The 22,709-nt window shown below is 54.5% G+C and overlaps 1 protein-coding gene across 6 annotated transcripts in view; it reads right to left on the reverse strand.

Annotated features, from left to right (window-relative positions):
- The window catches only part of CNTFR (ciliary neurotrophic factor receptor), a 38,769-nt gene that overhangs the window by 8,411 nt on the left and 7,649 nt on the right, over positions 1-22,709 (reverse strand). For 5 of the 6 annotated variants that reach the window (XM_084795346.1, XM_084795344.1, XM_084795348.1 and 2 more), the window contains exons 2-4: positions 20,676-20,784; positions 8,992-9,079; positions 4,974-5,207 (exon numbers count right to left, since the gene is read on the reverse strand). In XM_084795346.1, coding sequence (XP_084651472.1) covers positions 4,974-5,207; positions 8,992-9,079 — 322 coding nt within the window. In that variant the 5' untranslated portion in view covers positions 20,676-20,784. Of the gene's footprint in view, positions 1-4,973; positions 5,208-8,991; positions 9,080-10,721; positions 10,871-20,675; positions 20,785-22,709 lie in introns of those variants that run through there. The other variant, XM_084795347.1, reaches the window with a different exon arrangement.

The raw sequence follows: 22,709 nt of genomic DNA on the forward strand, positions 1-22,709 counted from the left end.
CCTGGGGTGAGACTGTTTAGCCTGCGGTCGTCTATGAAGGCAAGGCTGGGTTTCTTATGTCCGCCAGTGAGCCACTGCACCAGAATGATGCTGACGGACACGTGGGTATGTGACGGAGCTCAAGTCTGAGTGCTCTTTTTTTTTCTTCCTTGAGAAGACAGGGTCTCATTACGTAGCCCCGACTGGCCTAGAATTCACTTTGTAGATCAGGCTAACCCTCAAGTTCAGAGATCTGCTGGTCTCTGCCTTCCAAGGGCTGGGACTAACGGCGCGCTCCACCACACCTGGCCTTCAGTGTGTTTTTCAAACCGTGGGTATAAGAAGATGCCCCGAATGCCCAGCAGGCCCACTAACGGGCTGGACCTGCTGTGAGCACACGTCAGGGGTGCCTGACCAAACTCCTACACATATGACTGTGTCAGATGCCCAGGAACCCTGAGCTCCCCTTGTGGGGGGTTCCTGAGAGGCCTAAGTGACCATGTCAGTTGGGGCAGTGCCTGAATCCCATACAGGGCCATGTGCGTGTGCGTGTGTGCCTCTGCTGGCCTGAGGTTTGTTTGTTTTCCTCCTAATTGGCTTGTTTTTCCATGTCCAGCCCACCAAACCGCATGTTTTTCCTCTCATCTAGCCAGCCCTCCTGGGCCGGAGCCCCCAGCACGCATGAGGCCTGCCCGCTGGCCTACAGAGGAGGAGAGGCGTGGGCCAGGCCAGATCAGGCCAGGGTGGGGCGCACTGACCCTTCTGCTGCAAAGCCCGCCCACGCCACACCCACACTCCTTCTGCCTGGCATTCAAGGTTCATGGCCTGTCTTAACCTTTGCTTGCGGGAATCCCTTGAGGTACCCCAAGTTCTGGGCTCTCAAACACCCCCTCCTGCCTCCCCCTCACTTCTTGACATCTCTAACCACAGTCTTTCCCTCCCAGGCAAACAGAGCCGGGGGTGGGCAGCAGAGCCGAACCAAAAGCCTCTGTCTTGGTGACCCTCAGAGGGAGGGGCTGAACAGGAAACTGTCCATTTAAGAATTATTTTAATCTCTGGTTTGTTTTAGCTTAAGGTCGGAATGATAGGCACTGTCCAGTAAACAAACAAACAAACAACAAAAGAGATGCTACTAAAAGGAACATTGTGATCCCGTTTCCTAACTGGTCAGTGGGAGCCGCCTTGCCGCTGTGTGAGGAGGATTCACCTGAGAGCAAGAAGACTCAGTAAGGGGCTCCCCGGCTAAGGGGTCTTCTACAGAAATCACCATGGCTAAGTTCCTTTGGGAACTTGGGAATAAAACTTGTACAGGTTTAGGCTAAATATTAAATTATAATAAATAATAATTCTTGGTCTAAAGGACCCACAAACTGCAGGCAAGGTCGCCGTGCCCTTGAGTGGCTGGCAGGAAGGATACTTTGATACTGATGCCGTCAAACCCAGTCTCTCGTTATTAACACCAAGGACTGAGGCAACCATAGTTAATACTCTCTGTCCCTCTAACCGGTTCCTTAGACGGAAGTAAGGCCGTGAGAGCTAAGCACCTGTTACAGATGCTACCACGGCCAATGCATGGCCACCCTCCCCTGAGGGGCAAGGTCAAGGGAGTAAAGTGAGCCGTATCTGAGTGCTCTGGACCCTGGTCACAATGGCAAGGCTGCAGCCATGTGGACATTTACCTCAAAACTCAAGCCCCCTCCAAAGACTGCAGCACCAGAAACTGGGTTAAGGGCGACCAGACACCGGGCATCACCACCAGCCTTATTCGTTATTTTGGAAGATGGTTCTTCTGCGCCCTCTTTACCGCCATGGAGCTAACCTGAGTTCTCCTGTTACCTGGTGCTAAACCCAGGAGGCTCTGGCCCTGCAATTCTACACAAGGACAACAGGGGTCACTCCATCCTTGGCTCACGGATAAAACATTTGGCTTCACAGCCATCTCTCCCTGATTTGAACACAGTTTGAAAATGCTTTTCCAGCTGGGCAGCGGCGGCGCAAACTCTTAATTCCAGCCCTTGGGAGGCAGAAGATTCTCTGAGTTCGAGGCCAGCCAGGGCAACACAGAGAAACAATGTCTCAAAAGAGAGAAAAAGAAAAGGCTTTTCCATGGAAAGGATGTCTCCACTCCTGTATTTTCACACCCCATTCAGCCCCATTGATGGGGATTTTAGTGAGTGGTCCTAAGCAACTTTTCAGCCAGCATTGCACATGGTTGGTCACACCGGTCTCCGGACGAGAAGCAAGACTACCAGATAACTTCCAGGGAATAAAAAGAACTTTCTATCTTTTGGCTGTTGGGTAAATTAAATCCAAATGTGAAGAAGCCAAAGAAACAGGAATATTTGGCTCAGGAGAAAAGATGGGAGGATTTTTCCAAGCATTCACTCTGTCAGCCAAGAGCAGGGCACCTGCCCACCGGGCGCATCCAGGGACCTCAGTACCCTGCCTTCGCTCGACTCCTTTTAAAGATTACACTCCTCTGGGCTGGAGAGATGGCTCGGTGGTTAAGAGCACTGACTGCTCTTCCAAAGGGTCCAGGGTTCAACTCCCAGCACCCACATGGCAGCTCACAACTGTCTGTAACTCCAAGATCCGACGCCCTCACACAGATACACATGCAGGCAAAACACCAATGCACATACAATAAAAATAAATAAATAAATAAATAAAAAGATTACACTCCTCGCTTCTACATTCTGTCCTGCTGCCTCCGTCTCCCCGTCAACCCATCACGTACTGCTGCTGTTCAGGGCGGAAGTTCTGAGTCTCCCTCTACAGTCTCCCCTCTGTCCATCTCATCCCCTCCCAGCGGCAATAAATGACAACCCCTAAATTTCCACCTCCCATAGATGCCTGTCCTTGAACCCCAGACCCTTAGACCTACTGGCCTTCACTCTGGACCAATTGCAGGTCTGTCCCTCCCCACACCCGTCACCTGTCACACACCCCCACCCCGGCCAGACGACCTCCGCCTGACACCTATGGCAGATGTCTGCGTATCTCACGCACACCAGTGCCAACGTCTGCAGTTATTTTCTGGAGAGACCTCTCTGGCCAGCGAAACACTGGGCCAAAAGTGTGAGGTGATGAAAGACCCACAGGCACACTCCCCCAGGAGGGCCCTCCATCACTGATGGTAGGAGAGTGTCAAACACTCTAGTGCCCTTAGCCCTCAGGAGGACAGCTCGGACGTGTCTTCTGCATCTCATACCCAGAGTCCCCTTACTGGTGGCTCTTGTCATCAAGAGACAACAAACACCCTGTAACTCTTTTTCTTTTCTTTTCTTTTTTTTTAGAAAAGTGTCCTGGATAGATCAGGCTAGCCTCAAACTTGCAATTTTCCTGCTTCTGCTTTCTGGGTGTTGGGATTATAATAAATATGCGCCATCATGCTCACTAATAATAACTCCTCCTCCTCACATCGTTACATTTAGTGTGGGCTGTGCATTTGGCCTACAGCACATGTGTGGAGATCAGAAGACAGCTTGCAGGATTTGGTTCTCTTCTTCTACCACGTGAGGCACAGGATTTACCCGTGGAGCCATTTAGTCTTCCTGATAAATACTCATGTTTTTTATTAAATAACTTAACTTCCCTCTCTATGTCTCTTTCCCACTTGCTTGTTTGTTTGTTTGTTTGTTTTTGAGACAGGGTTTCTCTGTGTAGCCTCGGCTATCCTGGACTCACTCTGTAAACCAGGCTGGCCTCGAACTCACAGTGATCTGCCTGCCTCTGCCTCCCAAATGCTGGGATTAAAGGCGTGCGCCACCACCTGCCAGCCGTCTTTCCCACTTTTTAAGATGTTTCCATCATGTGCAAAATAAACTGCTTGTCTTTAGAGCCTCATCTTGGACCTGGGTATAGGGGGACCCAAGACCAGCCACTGTCCCAACAGAGCCTACTTTTGCTCCTGTTTCTTCCTGTCCTGTGCCCAGGCCACCAGCCCTTTCTCTCCAGCCTTTCCCACCTCTGACTCATCACCAGTCCCTGGAGGCCCCCACATCCCTACTTTCTCAGAGGGAACTGCATTCTCTGGTCCCAGATCCTCACGATGCCTTCCGCACCTCCCGAGGCCGCCTTCCTGCCCCTGCCTCGCTCCCTCCACCTTGCCTCTCTTCGCTGCCCGGACCCGATTTCGACCATATCACTCACATCAATTTCCTAGATCATGAGCTGTACTCTGTCACTTCCCTAGGTTCCCTGTCTCCACCGTCATCAACCCAAGTGGCTCTGAGGCCTAGTCAGCTCTCTGTTAGAAATGGTGTTTCCAGCCAGGTATGGTGGTGCACACCTTTCACCTCAGCACTCGAGAGGCAGAGGCAGGTAGATCTCTGTGAGTTAGAGGCCAGTCTGATCTCTACTGTGTTAGTTCCAGGCCAGCCGGGTGGCATAGTAAGATCCTATCTCAAAAAAAAAAAAAAAAAAAAAAAAAAACCAAACACACACACACACACACACACACACACACACACACACACACACACACACACACACACACTGTTTCCATATATATTCTGGATCCAGGGTCTCTCAAGTGTCTCCCACTGTTGGAAGCTTTCTTCCTTCCTTGAGTCCTCTCAGGCTGCTCTTGCGTATAATAATCTTATGCCCTATTTCCCTTCGTCAAGCACTCTCCTGTGGGAGCAGATGCGGTGAGGTCACTCCAGCAGCTCAGGACTGTGACCCTAGGGTGCCTTTCTACCCACCACGCCTTGCCAGCCCTCCTCAGCCCGCTGTGTCACAGGGATTAAGAAGGACACGGGGAGGTAGAGCCCTCCACGGAGGTTGGATACACAGGCAAGGTGAGCAGGGCTTGAGCAAGATGAAACTCAAGGGGTCAGAGGAACAGGTTAGGGTAGGATCGGAAAGTAAGTCAGGCTGCAGCTGTCTGTCTCTTCCCTCTCTTCCCAAGAGGAAGAGCCGCGTGTGACCTGGTCCTCAAGGAAGGTAAGCCACCACCAGAGAAGAGGTCAGGAGTCAAGGGCGATACTTACAACCCACGTGTAGAAGGACTTGGTGGCGCAGGTGCCAGGAGTCTCGGTGGAAACAGGCGTACAGGCCACTGTGGCCCAGTTCCAGGCTCTGGAGTATCAGCTGAGAGCCATTGAGCAGGTCAGGGGCTAGGTCTGTCCCATTTACCCTCCACGTCACAGCTGCGTCCCAGCTCGCTGTCCCACACGGCAGCACCACATCTGCGCCCAGCCGCTCATACTGCACATGGGGTGCCTCTGCGGGGGAGGGGGGGCAGGGAGGGCACAAGACAAAATTCACAGGTCACAGTCCTGCCTGGCACACCTCAGGCGAACATGCCTGGGTGAGGCTGAAGGTGTGTGGGCTGAAAGGAACCGGGCCGGGCCTGTGCAGAACTTCTCTGTGGCTACACAGGTGTGCGAGGGGCTTCATTTCGGAACGCATGCATATGTGCAGAGACCCTCTGTGGGGTGAGGGAAGGAGAGAGAAAGAGGAGGCCCATGAAGAGAAATTGTGTAGCATTCGTAAGAATCTATTCTCAGTGAAAATTCAGTTCCCCTTCAGAGTCTGGGACTTTTAGAAAGCTTCCTGACTGCTGTGACCCTAACTTCGTGCCATCAGCAAACCCCCATCCCTCCCCTGAACCACTGTTCTTTGGGCTGGAGCATCCACTCTGGTTGCTGCTTCTGCTGTCCTCCCTGTGCCATGTGTCTGTGTCTCCAGCTGACATTATAAAGGCAAGATGACGCTGAGCCGTGCCCTCCCGGACTTCTCTCCCTTGTGCCTGTCTTTCCATCCTGTCTCCTTCCCTTATCTGCCCACCCTCCCCACGCCCCTGCCCCCACCTTAGCCATCCAGGACACGGGTAGCAGCAGCTTAGGGTTGGGTGGGAGGGCTGGGGCTGAGGGAGTAATCTGCAAGTTCCTCTCTTGCCCCCCAGGAGGGGCCTATCAGAACTAAGGCCAAACCCCTGCCTTGGCCTGGCAGCCTGGGGGGGGGGGGCCCAACCCAGGAGTGACAGACGGACAGAAGGACGGAAGGGAGCACCTGCAGAGAGGCAGCGCCAGGTTGAGGAGGCAGCAAGCAGGGTAAAGTCACAGAGGCAGATCCACAGGCACCGGCAGACACCCCCACCTCCTGCCCCCTGAGCCTGGAAGGGCGGATGCTTCCCTCATCCCAGGCAGAACTGTGGAGTGAGGGTGGGAGGGGAGGAGGGAGGAGGAAGGGGGCAGCCGTGGGGGGGGGGCGGTTGCTGCGGGATCCCTCGTTAACACTTGTTCACATCTCCCCTCCAGAGAGCCACCCCGCTGAGTTGGGGGATTTTCAGAGGCAATTCCTGTTAACGAGCCAATTAAGTTGGGCCAGTGGCCTCTTAATTAGACTTGTTAACACCACCAGGACTTTGGGAGGGGGGGGGAATGATCCCTCAAGGGCCCCTCGGTCACCCCCCTCAACGCAGCCCCCTCCCCAGGACTGCCTTTCTCTGGGCTGGAACATCTGTCCAGTTTGCTGCCTCTGTCACCCTCCCTGGCCAGGGTCTCTGCGGCTGCTTCCTTTGCACTGCCTGTCCCTGCCTTTGCCCCTCTTTGAGCCTCTCTGTCCCTGTCCAGAGGAGGGGGGAAGCAGGAAACAGAGCCAGCCCTGACCACTTGTCTGTGGGGCTTTGGACCAGCCGAACAGAAGATGAGCAGGCGGAAGGGCGGTGGCTGGGGGCCTTGGAGGCCACAGCTGTGAGGCTGGACCAGCCTCCCCCTGACCAGAGGCCCAGTGTCCAAGAGTCAGGCCATCGAGCCCACCCCCCCCAATCAAATAGCTCCGGCCACTGAGCCCCCTTCCAAAAACCTGGAGCTTCCAGGAAACATGCCAAGCCCCTCTCTTCCACACAACCTCCCCAACAGAGACGCCGCTGCATCCAGCTGCCTGAGGAGGAGGCTGAAAACTGACCGTTGGGGAGGGGGCGTGGCCATCAGGGTCTCAGGCGGCAACATATCAACACTGACCAAAAGCCGCTCAGCACAAACATGGTCTCTGTATGGCCCTGGGGCAGGGGGTGGCACAGCCACAGGTAAGAAGACACCTCCTGACAGCAAATACAATAACAGCTGACTAAACACTTCCCCCATCACACATTGTCTGTCTTGGGGAAAAAAAAAAAGTGGAGACACAATCTGATAGCAATGACAAAGGAAAGGCAGAAGAGACTTGCAACAACCGCAGGTCTTGACACAGAGGCAGGAGCAACAGGAAGTGACAACCACAACAGTGACAATAACGCAACAATGGCAACCACTTCCGAGATGGCACACTGGTTTGATGGGGACAGCCCTGTAGGTGCCCCTCCTGGTGTGTTGTCCATTTCAGAAATTAAACCAAGCCGCAGCAGCAGGGAAGATGAGGTTCTTGGCCCTGACTCGGTGACAAATGCTCCAACGGGATCAGCTGTGAAAAGGTTGTTAGAAGCCAGGAGGAGAGACAGAGACAGGATGAGGTCATGGACGTGGAGAACACAGAGGGACAGAGCTGACAGCTCCCTCACACCTGCACACACAGACTCACATGGGGACTCCATGCCGGAAACAGTCCCCCCGGGTGTGCAAAGCAACTTCATTTTACCACACATGCAGGAGGAGGATGCTTACACACCGAGCGTCAGCACACACCAGCCACTTGTCACAAGGCTACAGGCATACATGGGTTCAATCCTACGGGGACACTATGCCCTCTCAGGGATGGTAATGCCTAATACACCACCACATGGCATGTGGGGGGCGGGGCAGGAGAAAGGAACCGTCACCTAGAGGCACAGTTACTCACAGCGACAGGGTCTCACGGACAGGGTGAGTTGTAACAAAGACAAAAACATACAAAGAAAAACAGATACTATCACACACAGGACATAGTCTCAAATTCAATGATACAGGCCCAGGAAGGGCGTTCACCCAGCTAATGCACAGCCTACAAAGAGGTAGACACACGGAGACACCCAAACACAGCCATGCTGTCACCTACACAAGAAAAGTCTCACACACTCTGAGTTGTGACTTTATGCCAGGGGCCCTGGCCATACGCAGCCCTGACTTTAATGTATGTAGAGACCTATATACACAACAGCAGAGGCACCTGGCAGGTCCTGAGCTGATCCAGCCGGGAGCTCTGGGACTGGCCAGGCTCAATGTGGGCCTCAATTGCTAGTCTCATTCATAAGGAAGAGGCCACAGGCCACAGATGCCTTGACCCCTGCTAGCTACCCTTTCAACCCACACACAGTCTGGAGGATGGTGGGGATCAGCCATCAAGGTCGGCTAGACGCCTGGGCACTGGCGTTACTTCTTTTCACGGCCTCCCCAAGCCAAGGCAGAGGAGGCAGGACAGGGTTCAATCAATGGGAAGGCTGCAGGAGGCAACCTGCAAGTTCAGACTTCAATGTAGCTAAAGGGCTGACAGTCATGTTAAGAAGGGGTACATGTCCCCACCGGAAGCGGTGAAGCTCTTTGTCCTATAAGCTTATGGGGTCCTCTCTAGACAAACAGGTGGGGGATGGGCAGAGGTTACCATCACCCGGCCCCACCCCGCAGCCGTTCCCCTCTCCTCTAGCCCGCCTGCTCCCATCTATCTCCACCATGACGTATGTCTGTTTACCATCTTTGTCACTATTCTTCAAGGATAAAGGCGACATCGGAAAGTAACCAAAAGCAGTTTTGCCCAGTCTCTTAAATGCCCCTGCGCCCCTATGTATTTTATCTAAATACTTTCCAGGGGCCCTGTCCCCACCTCCACTCCCAGGCCCTATCCCTGTACCCTCTCCCTCCCTTCAAAACAAATGATTCCGATCAGCACGTCCGGATGGAGGTGTGTGACTGCGGAGGGCAGCGCCTAGGAGACATCAGTAGGTCACCCTGCTTATCACTGTCACACAACTACACGTCCCCTGGGTGACGCATGCGTGACTCTCTGGGGGTCATCTGTGTGCAGCTGTGCCAGTGAGGACTCACGCACAGTTCTGGGAGGGAACTGGCAAGCCGCTCTCTCCCAAGCACTCACCCTGTGGACTACCATGCCTCTGGGTGTAGACCGTGGCAGCGGCAGCAGCAAGCACAGCACAGCAGGCCCATGGGACAGAAGCAGCCATCTGTTGGGAGAAACGGGTTGAGGAGGGGCAGCATGAGCCCAGGCAGAAAACCTCCTGGTGGGTTGGGGGTGTGCTGCTCTTCCACCCCCCAGGCCAGGGCACCTTGACCCCCCAAACACTCTTCTTAATGGGGCTCGGAGTCTCCTATCCAGCAACGGAAACCAATATATCGGCACCTGGAGGAAGGGTTTGCTAAGATGCTAGGACAACAGTGGTTTGTCATTCAGTGAGACTGCTGACTGCAGAATGTAGTCAACCGTGGATGAGTTATAGAGCATCAGTAATGCCAAGGCCATTTTTCAAAATTAAAAAAAAAAAAAAAAAACAACCACCCACCCACATCTCTACCAGTGAGCTTAGCTAATTAGGTATACACACCGCAAACTGAAAGGGTGATGTTTTAACTTAATTGAGGGTCTATACGTTTCCAGATTGCCTTGAATATAAGGCCACCTGCTGTAGTCCTCCGGGGAGAAAGCCTGAAACCTGGATGCTCAACAGCCCCTTGGCTCCACAGAGACTCCTACTGGGCTCCGGGAAACTCGGGGCACCAAGACACTGGCACGCATGCTAGCCAGGTCAGATGTTGCTTCGGCTTTATTGTGTGTTTGTTTTTTCAGAAAGAAAATGAAGACTGTTCATACAAAAGTCCCTATCAAGGATTCTAGACCATTCCTCACCTCAGATACATGCTTTTAGTAGCCTGGGACACCCAGCCCAGGGGAGTCAGTGTGTACATGTGTTCATGCAGGTATACAAAGTACATCCAGCACATGTCCCCAGAAGCCAGGAGGAATCCAGTGCCGGGGGGGGGGGGCTTTCCCCCCTGCAATGTCCTGCCTCCCTGAATCAGACCAATTCCCCAATCCCTCCCGGCACATGCTCAGATCTGAGACAGGAAAACATTTTCTTGCAGGATGGGCTCTAAGTGTGACAGCCTCCCTTTTCCTGTCTGAGGGTAGAAACTGAGGGACTGTCAACCACACCGAAGAAGAGCCCCAAAGATAGACACAATGGCTGCTGTCAGGCCCAGCCAGCCTCCTAGTAAACCTTGGCCAGAAATACTGCCCAAACAACCAGACACAGCCCCCAAACAATCGGCTCCACACGAGAACTGTCAGAGAGGGCATCAGACAAAGATGGACACAGCTGGATAAGCAGCCAGGAGTGATCAGAGCACAGCCAAGGCCAAAGCCAAGCCACGGATAGCTGCGTGGCCAGACCCCAGGCGAGGAAAAGCAACAACTTAGGCAAAGAAACCAGCGGCAACACAGCCAGGGAGACTGACACACAAGCAGGGAAAGTGCTAGACATCAACAGGCGTACACTCAGACAAGAAGCTAGAGAAAGAACCAGAGCCTCAGCCGCCGGATGCTCAGTCAGGAAGTGTCCGCATCACTGAAGACACTGCCAGAGGAGACACTGTATCAGGGATACAGTCAGACGCTCTGCCAGGGACGCTGTCAGGGACACAGCCAGAGGATCGGACACACTGCCAGGTACGCCCAGAGGAAGCGGAAAGGAAGATGGGCATTGGCTGCTGCAACTAGGGTGGGAGTAAGCCTGACTTCCTGGGAGCTCCGCTATGGGAGAGGACTTTCCACTGCCTTCTGCTGCCCTCCGCCCACCCCAGATTGCCCACCTCCTCTGAGCCTGCTTGTCCTCATAGCCACAGGCACAGGCTCTTTCTGCTGCTGTGGTCTTGACCCCTTTCCACGTCAGTGACTCCTAGGGCGTTGGTCGCCTTTTGGCCAGCTTCCATAGGACTCTCATCTTCAGATACTCCTCAGGAGGTTAAGACAATGAGCCAAGACACAGAACCAGCAAGCTACAAAATGGGTCCCGAGTCAGCTGGAACGCAGAGCTGGTGAAAAGGCGACAGGCTGCCACCCTGCCTGGTTCCCTCCACCCTGGCCTTGGAAGGCCTTTAGCTACCCCTCCCCCCAATTGCTGCCATCTGTCCATACTTTTCTCCTAGATGCTGTACCTCAGTGCCAGTCCACTGATCATCACCTGAGAACAAGAACCAGGACACATATGGGCAGGGGCGGGGGGCGGGGGGGGTGGGCAGGCAGGGGGTGGGGGTAGGGTGGGCAGGCAGACAGGTAGACCAGCAAGCAGAGCAGACAGACGTTAGATCCAGAGGGAGAGCCAGAGCAAGAGAGGAAGGAAGGCCTCTGCTCTCTGCTCCTTCTAGGTCCTCAGTGGGCTAGAGGGGTAGATAGCCAGGACAGGAACACAGCATTCTCCCCAGCGTATACACACACTACACACACACACACACCACCACCACCACAACACACACACACTCACATACACACCACACACTCACACATACCACACCACACACTCACACACACACCACACACTTACACCACACACTCACACATACCACACACACAACACACACACTCACAGACACACACTCACACACACACCACACACTCACACATACCACACACACAACACACACGCACACACACTCACACACACACTCACACAGTCAGGCCCCCACAGGGGGAGGGGAGTCTTCTTCATCAAAGTCGCCTCCATCAGCCCGATGAGTTACTGTAAGGGCCGGGCCCTGGGCCAACAGGGCTGCAGCCACAGGAGACGGGTGCTGCTGAGAGCTAGTGAGCTTAGCTAGTGCTGCAGAGAGTGGGGGTGGGGTACCAAGACAGACACTGCAGGGTCTGGGCACACAGAAATGGGTAGGGGAAATTGGCATGGTGAGGCAGAGTGCTGAGTGGATGCTTAAAGGGACAAGGAACAGAGACAGAAGTGGAGGTAGAGACAGGAGAAGGAAGGCGGGCACACCAGGAACTGCAGATACTCCACGGCAAATGGACAGACACAAAGGCTCTCTCTCTGTGCCCACCCTGGACCGTCTCCAGGAGCTGGAAGTGGGCAGGCAGGCAGTGCAGCAACCGGGACTGGTAAGGTGTAACAGCCAGCTTGTTCTTCCTGAGCTTGGAAGGATCCTCACCAGGCGGGGATCTAAAAGCCCACTGTCTAGGAAACTGGTGAAACAGAGCCTCACCCCTGTTTCTGCTGATGATAAAAGCCGACAAACAAGCAAACAAACAAAATCTCAGAGCAATTTCACTCCCACATCTCCTCAAAGTCCCAGTGATGCTCACTTCCCAAATGGGGAGAGCCAAGCTGGGGGCATCCAGAACAGAACACCACCTCCCTGCCCTCCAGTCGCAACCAATTCCTAGCTCGAGGCAAACAGCTCCTTTCTCAGAAATTGTTCCAAGTCCATATTCCAGGGCTCTCGGGTAGATCTGGACGACAAATGTCATACAGCCCCAGAGAGGAGTGCACACTGGCCGAGGCTCCCTTATGGGTCACTCAAAGGAGTTATCATCAGGGAGCCCAGACGGCATGAAAAACAGCCCAGTGCCAAGCAGCACAAGTTCCCAGCCACATGGAACACCAGTGTCGTCATTATTTATGCATACAAGTCACATATAAGACAAATTTTAGGGCCCTAATTTAGTGTCACTGTCCCACTAAGACACACTATCACACAGTGATAATAAGTCAGAGAAAATGATACAATTGTACTATTCACAGTGACACACAAGGATGCTGACAGTCATCACAGTAACAATGTTGCGGTAAGTGACAATCACAATGACACCAGTTGGGATGGATACAGTCACACAGAGTAGCACATGGTGACATAAAGATGTTGACAGACTCAGTGACATACAGAATGATACCAGTTCACAAAAAGGCTATCACCCATGAAGGCTGACAGTCACCATTAGTAAACTGCCAGACACAGTGACAAGCTACAGACTTGGGGAATCTCAAATTATCCAGTTTTGGAGTCTGGTTTAGGATTCGTGACTCCAAGACCACTCTTACCAGCCCAGCAATGTCCCACTTGTCCTATGTCCCCACCTCATTTGTTGCCTAGCTAAAGGCATAGTCTAGGGGTGCTCTTTGGAAAATCCTTACTATACCACAGGCAGAAGTTTGGGGAAATCCCTGTCAGACAACAGGTTGGACTGGGGGTTGGGAGCACTGCTGACTGGGCCTCAGCCCCAACTGTGTGTGAGTGTTGATCTGTGGTAGCCTGTCCTAAGCTTCGGGTGGAGGCCGGCGTGGGGGTTAGGAATGTGCATTCTGGCCTTGACAGTGAAGGAGACGGGCGGCCTCCGGTGACCTCAAAGCAAGGTTGCCAATCCATCTCCAAGCTGGGTAATTGAGACCCAGTGGTCACTGGCCAGGATTCCTTGCACTGCCTAGTGCAGGGCTGAAGTGACACTTTTACAGCTTCCAGTCCCCCCTTGACAATTCCAAACTCAAAAATCCCAATAGAAAGGGGCACCCTTTGCCCCCCCCACCCCTCCCCCGTTCTCACTTCTACCCCCACCTTCTCATAGCAGCCCTAAGGGCCCTATGTATGGGCGGGAAGCCAACACCTGAGACACAGATTCAGATGCCTGGGATGTCAGCAAAGCCTCGGACTTGTGGAGAAGTTAGTCCTGGCCTGGACAAGGGGGAGCTTGGGAGAGACAGGGCAGGAAGCTCCAGGGCGGAGGAGGAGTCTGGGCTGGGAGGCCCCCAGATCCCACCAGGCCTGGACAGCCTGGCCAGTGTGGGTGGCGAGGGCTGATGCAGAGGCCTGAATGGTTAACAGGCTGGATGGGGGAGGCCCAGGCCAAGAAGGGAGGCCTGGCTCCTGGCAGTTGGTCTGCAGGTCCCTTCACCAAAAGGGGAGGACATAGGTGGGGGGCCAGCTCCTGGGCTACGGGCTCCCACTCACAGCAGTAGCGCCCTCCCACCTTGACTCTTGCCTGTATCCCCTTCCCTCCTTTGAATCTACACCTCCTCTCCCTCTCATCTCTTGGTGCCACCACCTCACGTGACATAGGACCCAGAAGCAGCGACTGAGGTTGGGATTAGAGGAGTCTCGTTCTCCTCCTGGGCTGCCATAGCCCCTCCTGCTATTGGGCAAGCCTCAGTGCTCCCAGGGAAAGGACCCCCTGAACTAGTGCACATGTCCCCCCCCTTTGCTCAGAATAGGGGGGTAGGATAAGCTAAGCACCAGTGGGAGGGGTGGCAGGAGGGAGGCAGGGGAGCAATCTCCCAGCGCTAGCCGCTGGCTGAGGTTGTGGAAAAGGAGGCCGCCCCGGTGTGAGTGAGTTGGGGGGGTGGGGGTGGGTATCTGCACCTGCTGTTGTGACCTCCAGAGCCGGAGATGGGGGGCCTGTGGCGGGGGACACATACAGATTCCGATGGATTTTGGCAGCAGCCTGGACTCTAAGCGCTCACACTCCCCCCAACCCCCAGCCTCTTGTACCGTGGGGACCCTGAGTTCAGCATGTGCGTGCCCTGCTTGCTGCACGTGTGTACAGACGTGTTTGGGGAGCGGGAGGGGGGGGCCTCTTGTGATGGGCCTGGCTGAGCAGCTGGGGATGTGTCCTGGGAAGATGGGACTCTCCCCACCAGCCTGTGCCCACAGGTGAAGGTCCGCTTGGAGTCCTGGAAGCTGTATTCAAGCAGCCCTCTAGATGTGGACGGTCTGGGCTTTTTTTTCTTCGGAGGACTCCAGCCCTTGCCTCTTGCATGGAGACAGGTGACTTCACGGCCTCTTTTCAGGCACACGCTCCAGACAGCTTCACAGAATCTGAGGCACAGGTGACAAACTCCCTATGCCCCAAGCCCAGTCTGCAGTTTTTAGAATTACCAGGGGCGGGGGACTCCTACACCCAGAAAAGCCCAACATACCAGTCAGGGGACAGACGAGGCAGTATGGGTGCAAGAGACTCTCTATAGCTGGGGTAGGAGGTAGGAAAGGGTCTTCAACAAGTTTGGAGGCAGGAATGAGATGGCAGGGCAGTGTCCCCCCATGGAGACAGGATGGACAAAGTAGCTTTTCAGACTTGGGGTCCAGTTCAAAGAGCTGTTTGCCTCAGCATCTCTACCATCCCCCAACCTTCACCTCTGCCAGATCACTGCTAAAGTACAACACACTCTTGGCAGGGTGTGGTAGTCCACGCCTTTAGTCCCAGCACCGGGAAGGCAGAGGCAGGCAGATCTCCAAGGCCAGCCTGGTCTACATAGTGAGCTCCAGGACAGTCAGGGCTATGTAGAGAGACCCTGTTCAGAAGAAGAAGGAGGAAGAAGAGGAAGAGGAAGAAGAAGAGGAAGAGAAGAAGAAAAAGAAGAAACACACACACACACACACACACACACACACACACACACCCTAACACCAGCAGGACATGTGAAGCACGGGCTTGTAACCGGAAGAACTGAAGATGGTTTTTTTGGCAGAGCCAGCGCTGGTGTGGGGGGGAGACGTCTCTTTCTCCTTATGGAACAATGTTCTGTTTTCTCTGCCCCCTTAACATGCACGTGTGCCATGCGTGCTGCTTCTGCGGAGCCTTCTGCTCTGCTGGGTGAGAGCAAGCCATCCTCCCTCCCCCCCCCCTGCTTTTCACAATCTGTTCCTGATGGTAAACACAGGCATAAGTACACACACACACACCCACATGTTCACACACACCCTCAATTCAGGGTGACACAGGGCCCAGCATTCACCTCACCCCAAGACAAAGCACACACTAGAGACTTCCACAGCCACCCGGAAGACCTTCCCAGGGCTCCCATCTTCACACACACACACACACACACACACACACACACACACACACACACAGGCAGCGCCCTGCAGACATACAGACTGTCTACAGTCACGGCCACATATGATCACTCCCCTGTGGACACCCGCTGCCACATGCTTCATACATTGGTGTGTACACACACACACACACACACACACACACACATTAGTCACAGTTGCACACAGACTCTCTCACACAGACCACTTCACATATGGATGTCATCACACTCAAAGCCGGCAACCTTCCACATAGACACAGCTACCTCCAGAAAGCCAGGGCTCCCCAGTCCCTTTCTGCCCGCCATACTCGCAATGGGAAATACACAGACGCCATGACACTGCCCTGGAACCTGGCTGCGCTTCAGGAGAGGAGGTGAAGCGAGTGTCTGAGGAGTAGCTTCATGTCTTTAGAAGGTGAAGAATGACAGTTATTTCCCAGTCACCTCTGCCTTCCTCCAACCCTGCTTTCAACAACATTATGGGATGGAGGGAGATCCAGGAAGGCTGCAGGGGTGAGGAAGGCCTGGGATGGGAGATGGTGGCGCTGGTAACAGCACATGCCAGAAAACAACAAACAAGTCGACCTGTGCTCCACACCCTACTGCCTCCCCAATTTCTCCAGGCTAAGAAGCAACAGTTCTCCGCCTATCTCCCCACTGACCGTCTGCGCTCTGTGCTCCTGACTTGTGCTGAAGTCATGCAGATGGCAGGCCTCCATGCAGCCCCGGCAGGAGAGAGGAAGGAAATGAACAACGCTTTACCTGAACAACCACACCCAAGCCTCTCATCACTGTCAGGAAAAAGAGAGGAGGAGACAGGTGCCCAGCAGTGGACAAAGTAGGTGCTCACCTAACTAAGCACTAAGGACAAGAGTCCTAGTGTGCCCTTGGCCAACTGCCAACTCCTATCACAGGACCTGATATTAGGTCCCAAGGTGCTATCCAGGCACAAAGGAATCCAGGCTGAGCTGGCCAGTCCCCAAGCCTGGAACAACTCGATGCTGCTGACAATCTTAGCACCTGCAGGCCACTCTAGTTGTAGCGGTGGCCCTGATACCTGCATCCCATGAAGAAGAGCCTGTTGCACACTCCCTGGACCAGGCATGACGGCAAACACCAGGTACAACACCTAAGGAAACTAAGCCTGGCATGGACAATCCCAGAAAAGCCAGGTGATCATCAACTGAGGAAAGCAGAAGAAATCAGGCTGTGGGAAATAATGGAAGTCCAGGGGACAGTACCCCCAAAGAAGGTAGTCACTGCAGCCAAATGAAGCCAGGTACTGGAGACGGCACTGAGCTTGGGAGGTGTGGACAAGTAAGGCCAAGCACTGAGGACTATAGAGAGCTGGGAGGTGTGGACGAATGAAGCCAGGCTTCGGGGATCAGATAAAACTAGGCAAGAAGCCCACAGGATGTGAGAGAAGAGAGATATCAGGAACTCATCCCCCTGTCTAGATGTCACCCCCACACCCTAGGCCTCTCTCTCGGTAGCCCCCTCCCCCAGGCCGATGGACACAGCCAGAGCCCCCTCCCCTCTCAGAGGCCTGGTCCGCCGGCAGCCAATGGGCCCCGGCCCCATCCCTGAGACCTCAGGAAGTCCCAGTCCCTCCCACCCGCTGCTGAGGCAGGGGGGCTGGGGAGAAAGCGCAGAGAAGAGAGACAGCTTGGCAGGGGGAGCGCCGAGCAGCCGCGGGGGGCGGGGGCTGAGGAAGGAGCGGGAAGCGCCGCGGCGGGCTGGCGGGCTGGCGCGGGGCGGGGGTGTCTCCGCCGCGGCGGGGCGGCGGGGTGACAAGTTCTCGGCCCCGCGGCTGCGCGCACTGACCTGGGTCCCCGCGCAGGCGCCCGGCCGGTGCTCGGCGCTCCGTGGGTCCGCCCGGTAGCCTGTGGGCATCGGTCCCTGGGGCTTCCCACCCCCCCCCCCACCCGAGGGGCCGGGCCGGAGCGCCACGGCCGCTCCGGAGCCAGCGGGCGAGCGAGAGGGCTAGAGGGCGAGCGGGGCAGCGAGCGGGCCGGGAGGGGGAGGCAGCGCGCCGGGAGCCGAGCGAGCGAGCCGAGGCAGCGAGTGAGGGACGGCATGCAGTGAGGTCATCCTTTGAATCTAATTGTCTGAGTCAGGAGGAGATGTGGCACTTGATGCTGGGGGAGGGGCGGGGAGGGGACCCTCGACAGAGCCGGGGGTGTTAGGCCCCGCTCCCCCCAACCCGCGGCTTGGATGCGGGACTCGGGGCTGACCTCTGCTGCCCGGGTACCAGCCAGCCAGCAAGGAGACGCACGACTCAGTCCCAGCTCTGGGCCACCTTCCTATTCTCTTGGGAGTGATGGGAACCTGCCTCAGCCCGGGTCATCTTTCCACATTTTTTTAAGGGAATAGCAAGACACCCCCCCACACACACACACTCCCCGTCATATTCTACCCTCGAGAAAGAAGGGCGGGCGTCAACCCTCAGTTCTGCATTGTCTCTGTGCACTTCAGGAAAATGGGCCTGGGACTCTTCTCCCAAGTTAACTACCTGCACTGGGCATCTGGTGGACTCTAGAAACTGAGCTCTATTCAGTGCCTTGCTCTCCGGGAAGGACAGTGTGCAAAAGCCACATGTCGTCTTCCATTCCAACAAACGCACATCCCCAACCCCTTGCCACACACACACACACACACACACACACACACACACACACTTCTTGCTCTACTTGCCCAAGCCTCATTCAGGAGGGCCAAGCAGGGCCAGTTTCCAGAAGTACCAGCAGGAAGCTACCCAAACGACTCAGCTGCTCAGACAGCAGCGGGACAAGTCAGCAAGTAGGCCTTGGGCTGGTCAGGCTCACACACCCATGACTGTACACAGGAGCACATGCACACATTTGCACACGCGGGCGGGCTCAGGGACGGACCAGGCGGCTGGGGATGCTCTCACCGAGGGACCACATGCCCCTCCCCTCGCCCCCGTGGGGGAGGGGTGATAAATATTTAAGGGGCTTTTAGCTCCGAAGGGGCTGAAGCCGAGTGGGGGGGGGGAGGGAGGGGGATCCACGCTGCCTGATTAATGGGGTTACGGGCTTGGATCAATCTGTCCGCCTGCCGTTCCCTCCTTCCCTCCTCCTCCCTCCCTCCGCCTAATGCGCTTTATCAGGAGACGTTTTTCTGACTTGGCAGCGTCGGGCGTTTTAAATAGACCCATTTAGAGCTCGGGTTGGGGGAGAAGAAGGGGGAGGCGGAGGGAGACAGAGATTGAGACGGGCAGGGAGACAGAGACAAATAGAGAGAGAGAGAGACGCCCGGAAGAGAGAGACAGGGGAAGTAGGGAGTGAGAGAGAGACAGAACTGAGAGGAGAGGCTGAGATGACTCCCATGGATGCTGAGATGGAAAGAGGTGATGGGAGGCCAAAGCAAAGGTGGGGGCTGCAGAGCAGAAACAAACACAAAAAGACAGAGAGAGGAAAGCAGGCACCAGCAGCAGGCGGGAACCCAGAGAGAGAGGCTGTCTGCAAGGGCTGAGTGCTAGCCTGAGAGACAGCAGATATCTTTTATTTCCAAAAACAGTTTTTCATCCACTTTGTTAAATTAAAAAGCTGTTTTTAAAGTGGTGCAGGAGGTGCTGCTGGGGAAGGGTGGGTGGAACTGCCAAGCCCTCCCTCCTCAGTCCTCAGCCCTACAGAAGCTGCCTCAGCCTGAGCCCCTGGGGTGTCTCCAGCTCCCCTGCTCTCTGCGATCCCCTGAGATCCCCGGGGACAGGGTCAGGGCATCTGAGCTACTGTTCACTGGCAGGAAGACCTTCCTGCTGTCTGGCCTCGGTCCTTCTTGCTGCAGGGAGTTCATTCTTCCTCCTGAGCACCACCCTCTCTCCTCAAGCCTCTTTTCCTAGCTCCCTACAGTGCTCCCCATTTGGGGGTACCATTTTCCAAACTCTTACAGCTGCCCTGTTTTCCTAGGCTATATCCCCAATGTATATCCTCAGGTATGCTCCAATAAATTGCATCTATTATCCTGTGAATCCATTTTGTAGCACCTCCCAATCTGAACCTCTAACCCAGACTCCGCACCCACCCACCCACCCCATGCCCTTAGGCCCTCTGGGAAGAGCCGGGGTGGAAAACTAACTTACACTGCAGCCGTCTTTTCCTCCTTCCTCTTCTGGACCCCTGACCCATCTAAGCTCCCCTTGAAGGCCATGTGCCAGCCTGAACTATCCCACTCCATCCTTAACAACACTCACTCCTACTTTTGAAGGGTCCCCCTCCTGGGGCCCTGCTGCCCTAAGCCGGGAAAATGGCCAGTCTGTTTGGGAGCTGAGATGAAAAGCACAGCCGGCCTTTGTGGGCCTCTGGCCTTTGTGGGCCTCTGGCCTTTGTGGGCCTTTGGCGGGTTTTGGACAATAGGCCCTTCCGTTCCGCTCCAGTGGCTCGATTCCTCGGATGCCCTCACCCTGGGGCTGCCAATCCAGGGGCCTTGCCTGCTTCAGTGAGAGGCAAGGGGAGTGAGACGCAGCCCCACAGCTGGCCCCAGAAGACTGTGGACCTGCCATTCCATCTCCTTCAAGCTCAGCTGCTTCCTTGATGGAGCCAGAGAGGTGTTTTAGGGCCAGAGATGGAAGCAAAAGACATGGAAATGGCAACAACAAAACACACATGCATGCGCGCACGCACACACATGCACAGTGACAGGCGCACACACACATGCACACACACATACACACACACACACACACACACACACACACACACACAAGGTGTTGCCTTTCCTACATTACAATGGATGAATCTCTTTCCTTTTCTGGGTCTAAAATAGGGGTGTGAAGAGCCTCAAGCCCATGGGCCTCAGGCCTGCAGAGACAGGACAGGGGAGCTGAAGGAAAGAGAGGATCTCAGGCCTTTCATTCATGCCCCCCCCACCAGCCCTGGTGCACCTGCCTGGTGCCCCAAGACTGACCTGCTCTGTCTGGGCTCCCAGCACCTACCTTGTCAACAGCAGACGCACTCCAAGCACATCAATATTATCCTTTTCTCCAGACCAAAGTCTTCCCGGGATTTCCAAAACCAAGAGGGATGATGTGGCAAGGCTGGGTTCTAGAAGGGCAAAGGACATACATCAGGTCACAGAGAAGCCACAGGTCTTAGTCCCTCTCGGAGCCCATCCATCCTCACGAGCCCACTGGAGAGACTGGCACCTCAGTGTTGTCGTCTGTGAAATGGAAACAGTGAACACTGTTTTTAATGATGCAGCACTGAGGGGTTGGTCGTGATGGTCTGTGCACACAGCTAGGCAAGCACGCTTACCTAGCACGGGTTTCCCCAGCACTGTCCCCCCAAAAGATAGCTGCTATTATCATATCTCTGCAAGAAGCAGATATGCCTGGAAGAGGAAAAAACAGAACAGTGTTCCTCTACCACTTCCTTGCTGACTTCAGTTATAAACCACAGGAACAAAGGGCACGAGATAGGCCTGAAGCCACACACCACAAATTTCAACACACACACACACACACACACACACACACACACACACACACACCATGGGCATTGGCATCAATGCCCACCATCCTCATGTCCTCCTATGTACTATGATTTGCAGAGCATCCATCCTGTACCAGAAAATGTATATGCAGCCTTATTTGCACTATACCCTCTCTTCCTGGTGATCTCTTCAAGAGACTCAGGTGCTAGTGTTCTTGCCACTTGACGGCTAAAAACAAAACAAAACAAAACAAAACAAAACAAAACAAAAACCCTGGCATTCAAAGACATCAAATAACTTATACAAGACTGTAGGGCTGATGGCTCCTGCAGCCTAGAATGGAGTCAGTAACCCCCGCGCCCCCCCCCACCCCAGGCCTTCTCTCCATACCAGTTTGCCTCTGTAGCTCTCACCCACTTACATGGTGCTTTTCCAGTGATAGGAACTGCTAGGGTTGTTTGTTTATTTTTGTAGTGCTGGGGACTGGACCCGTGGTAGGTGAGCACTCATTCACTGAGTTAGATCGGCAGCCCGTCAGCCAGCCAGCAACTGCTCAGATCCTTGGCTCAGCAGACTTTACATTAAGTCCATAACTGACTTCTGACTGTCCCCCCCCCCCCACTCACACACAGGCTCTCACTATGTAGAGCAGACTAGTCTAAAACCCTCACAGGTCTCCTTGTCTCTGCCTCCTAAGTGCTGGGAGTAAAAGCTGTGCCACAACACCCAGCTTGACTTACATATATCCTTCCTTTATTTTCTTCGTTACTTATTTTACTATTTTATGTAGACAAATGCTTTGCGTGCGTGCGTGCGTGCGTGCGTGCGTGCGTGCGTGTGTGTTGCCTATACATCATGTGAGTGTGTGGTGCCCTCAGAGGTTGGGGGTGGGTGGATGGAGGTGTTGGATCTCCTGGACCTGGCGTTACATGAGTGGTCATGCAAGTCTCGGGTGTCGAATCTGGGTCTTCTTCAACAACAGCATGCTTTTATTAACCACTGAGTCGTCTCTCTAGCCCTTAACTTACATTTAAAAACAAAATTTCAGGTCATGTGTGTGCATGTGCCAAAGTGTATGCACCACACACATGCAGGAGGCTGCAGAAGTCAGCAAAGGTCTTGGGTCCCCTTAGCTGAAGGTACAAGCTATGTGGGTTCTGGGGCCTGAACCTGGGTCCTCTGCAAGAGCTGAGTCATCTCTCCGGCCCCTTTAACTTGTATTTTTGTGCTGAGTCATCAAAGCAGCATTCTGAGGTAACCTTATTTCTATTTGGTAGTGAGAACACCGGAGACAGCAAAAGCAGCTCTGCCCAAATCACACAACTGGCTGCTGGCAAGGGCCCTGGGAATTCGGGGTTATGGAGATGCCTCCATGAAATCTAGCCATTCAATAGACGCCCCTCACCTTCTACAAGCCCCCAAGAGACAGTCAGGGTCTGACTGCTTCCTCAACAGGTCCCGGAATAAATCTGCCAAAGGTATGATTAGGGCCCGAAATGCGCGCTCATGAGAAAGGAAAGGGACTCTGTCATGGAAT

This window comes from Acomys minous (genome assembly GCF_964271855.1).
Source record: "Acomys minous genome assembly, chromosome: 1".
NCBI classification, from domain to species: Eukaryota; Metazoa; Chordata; class Mammalia; order Rodentia; family Muridae; genus Acomys; species Acomys minous.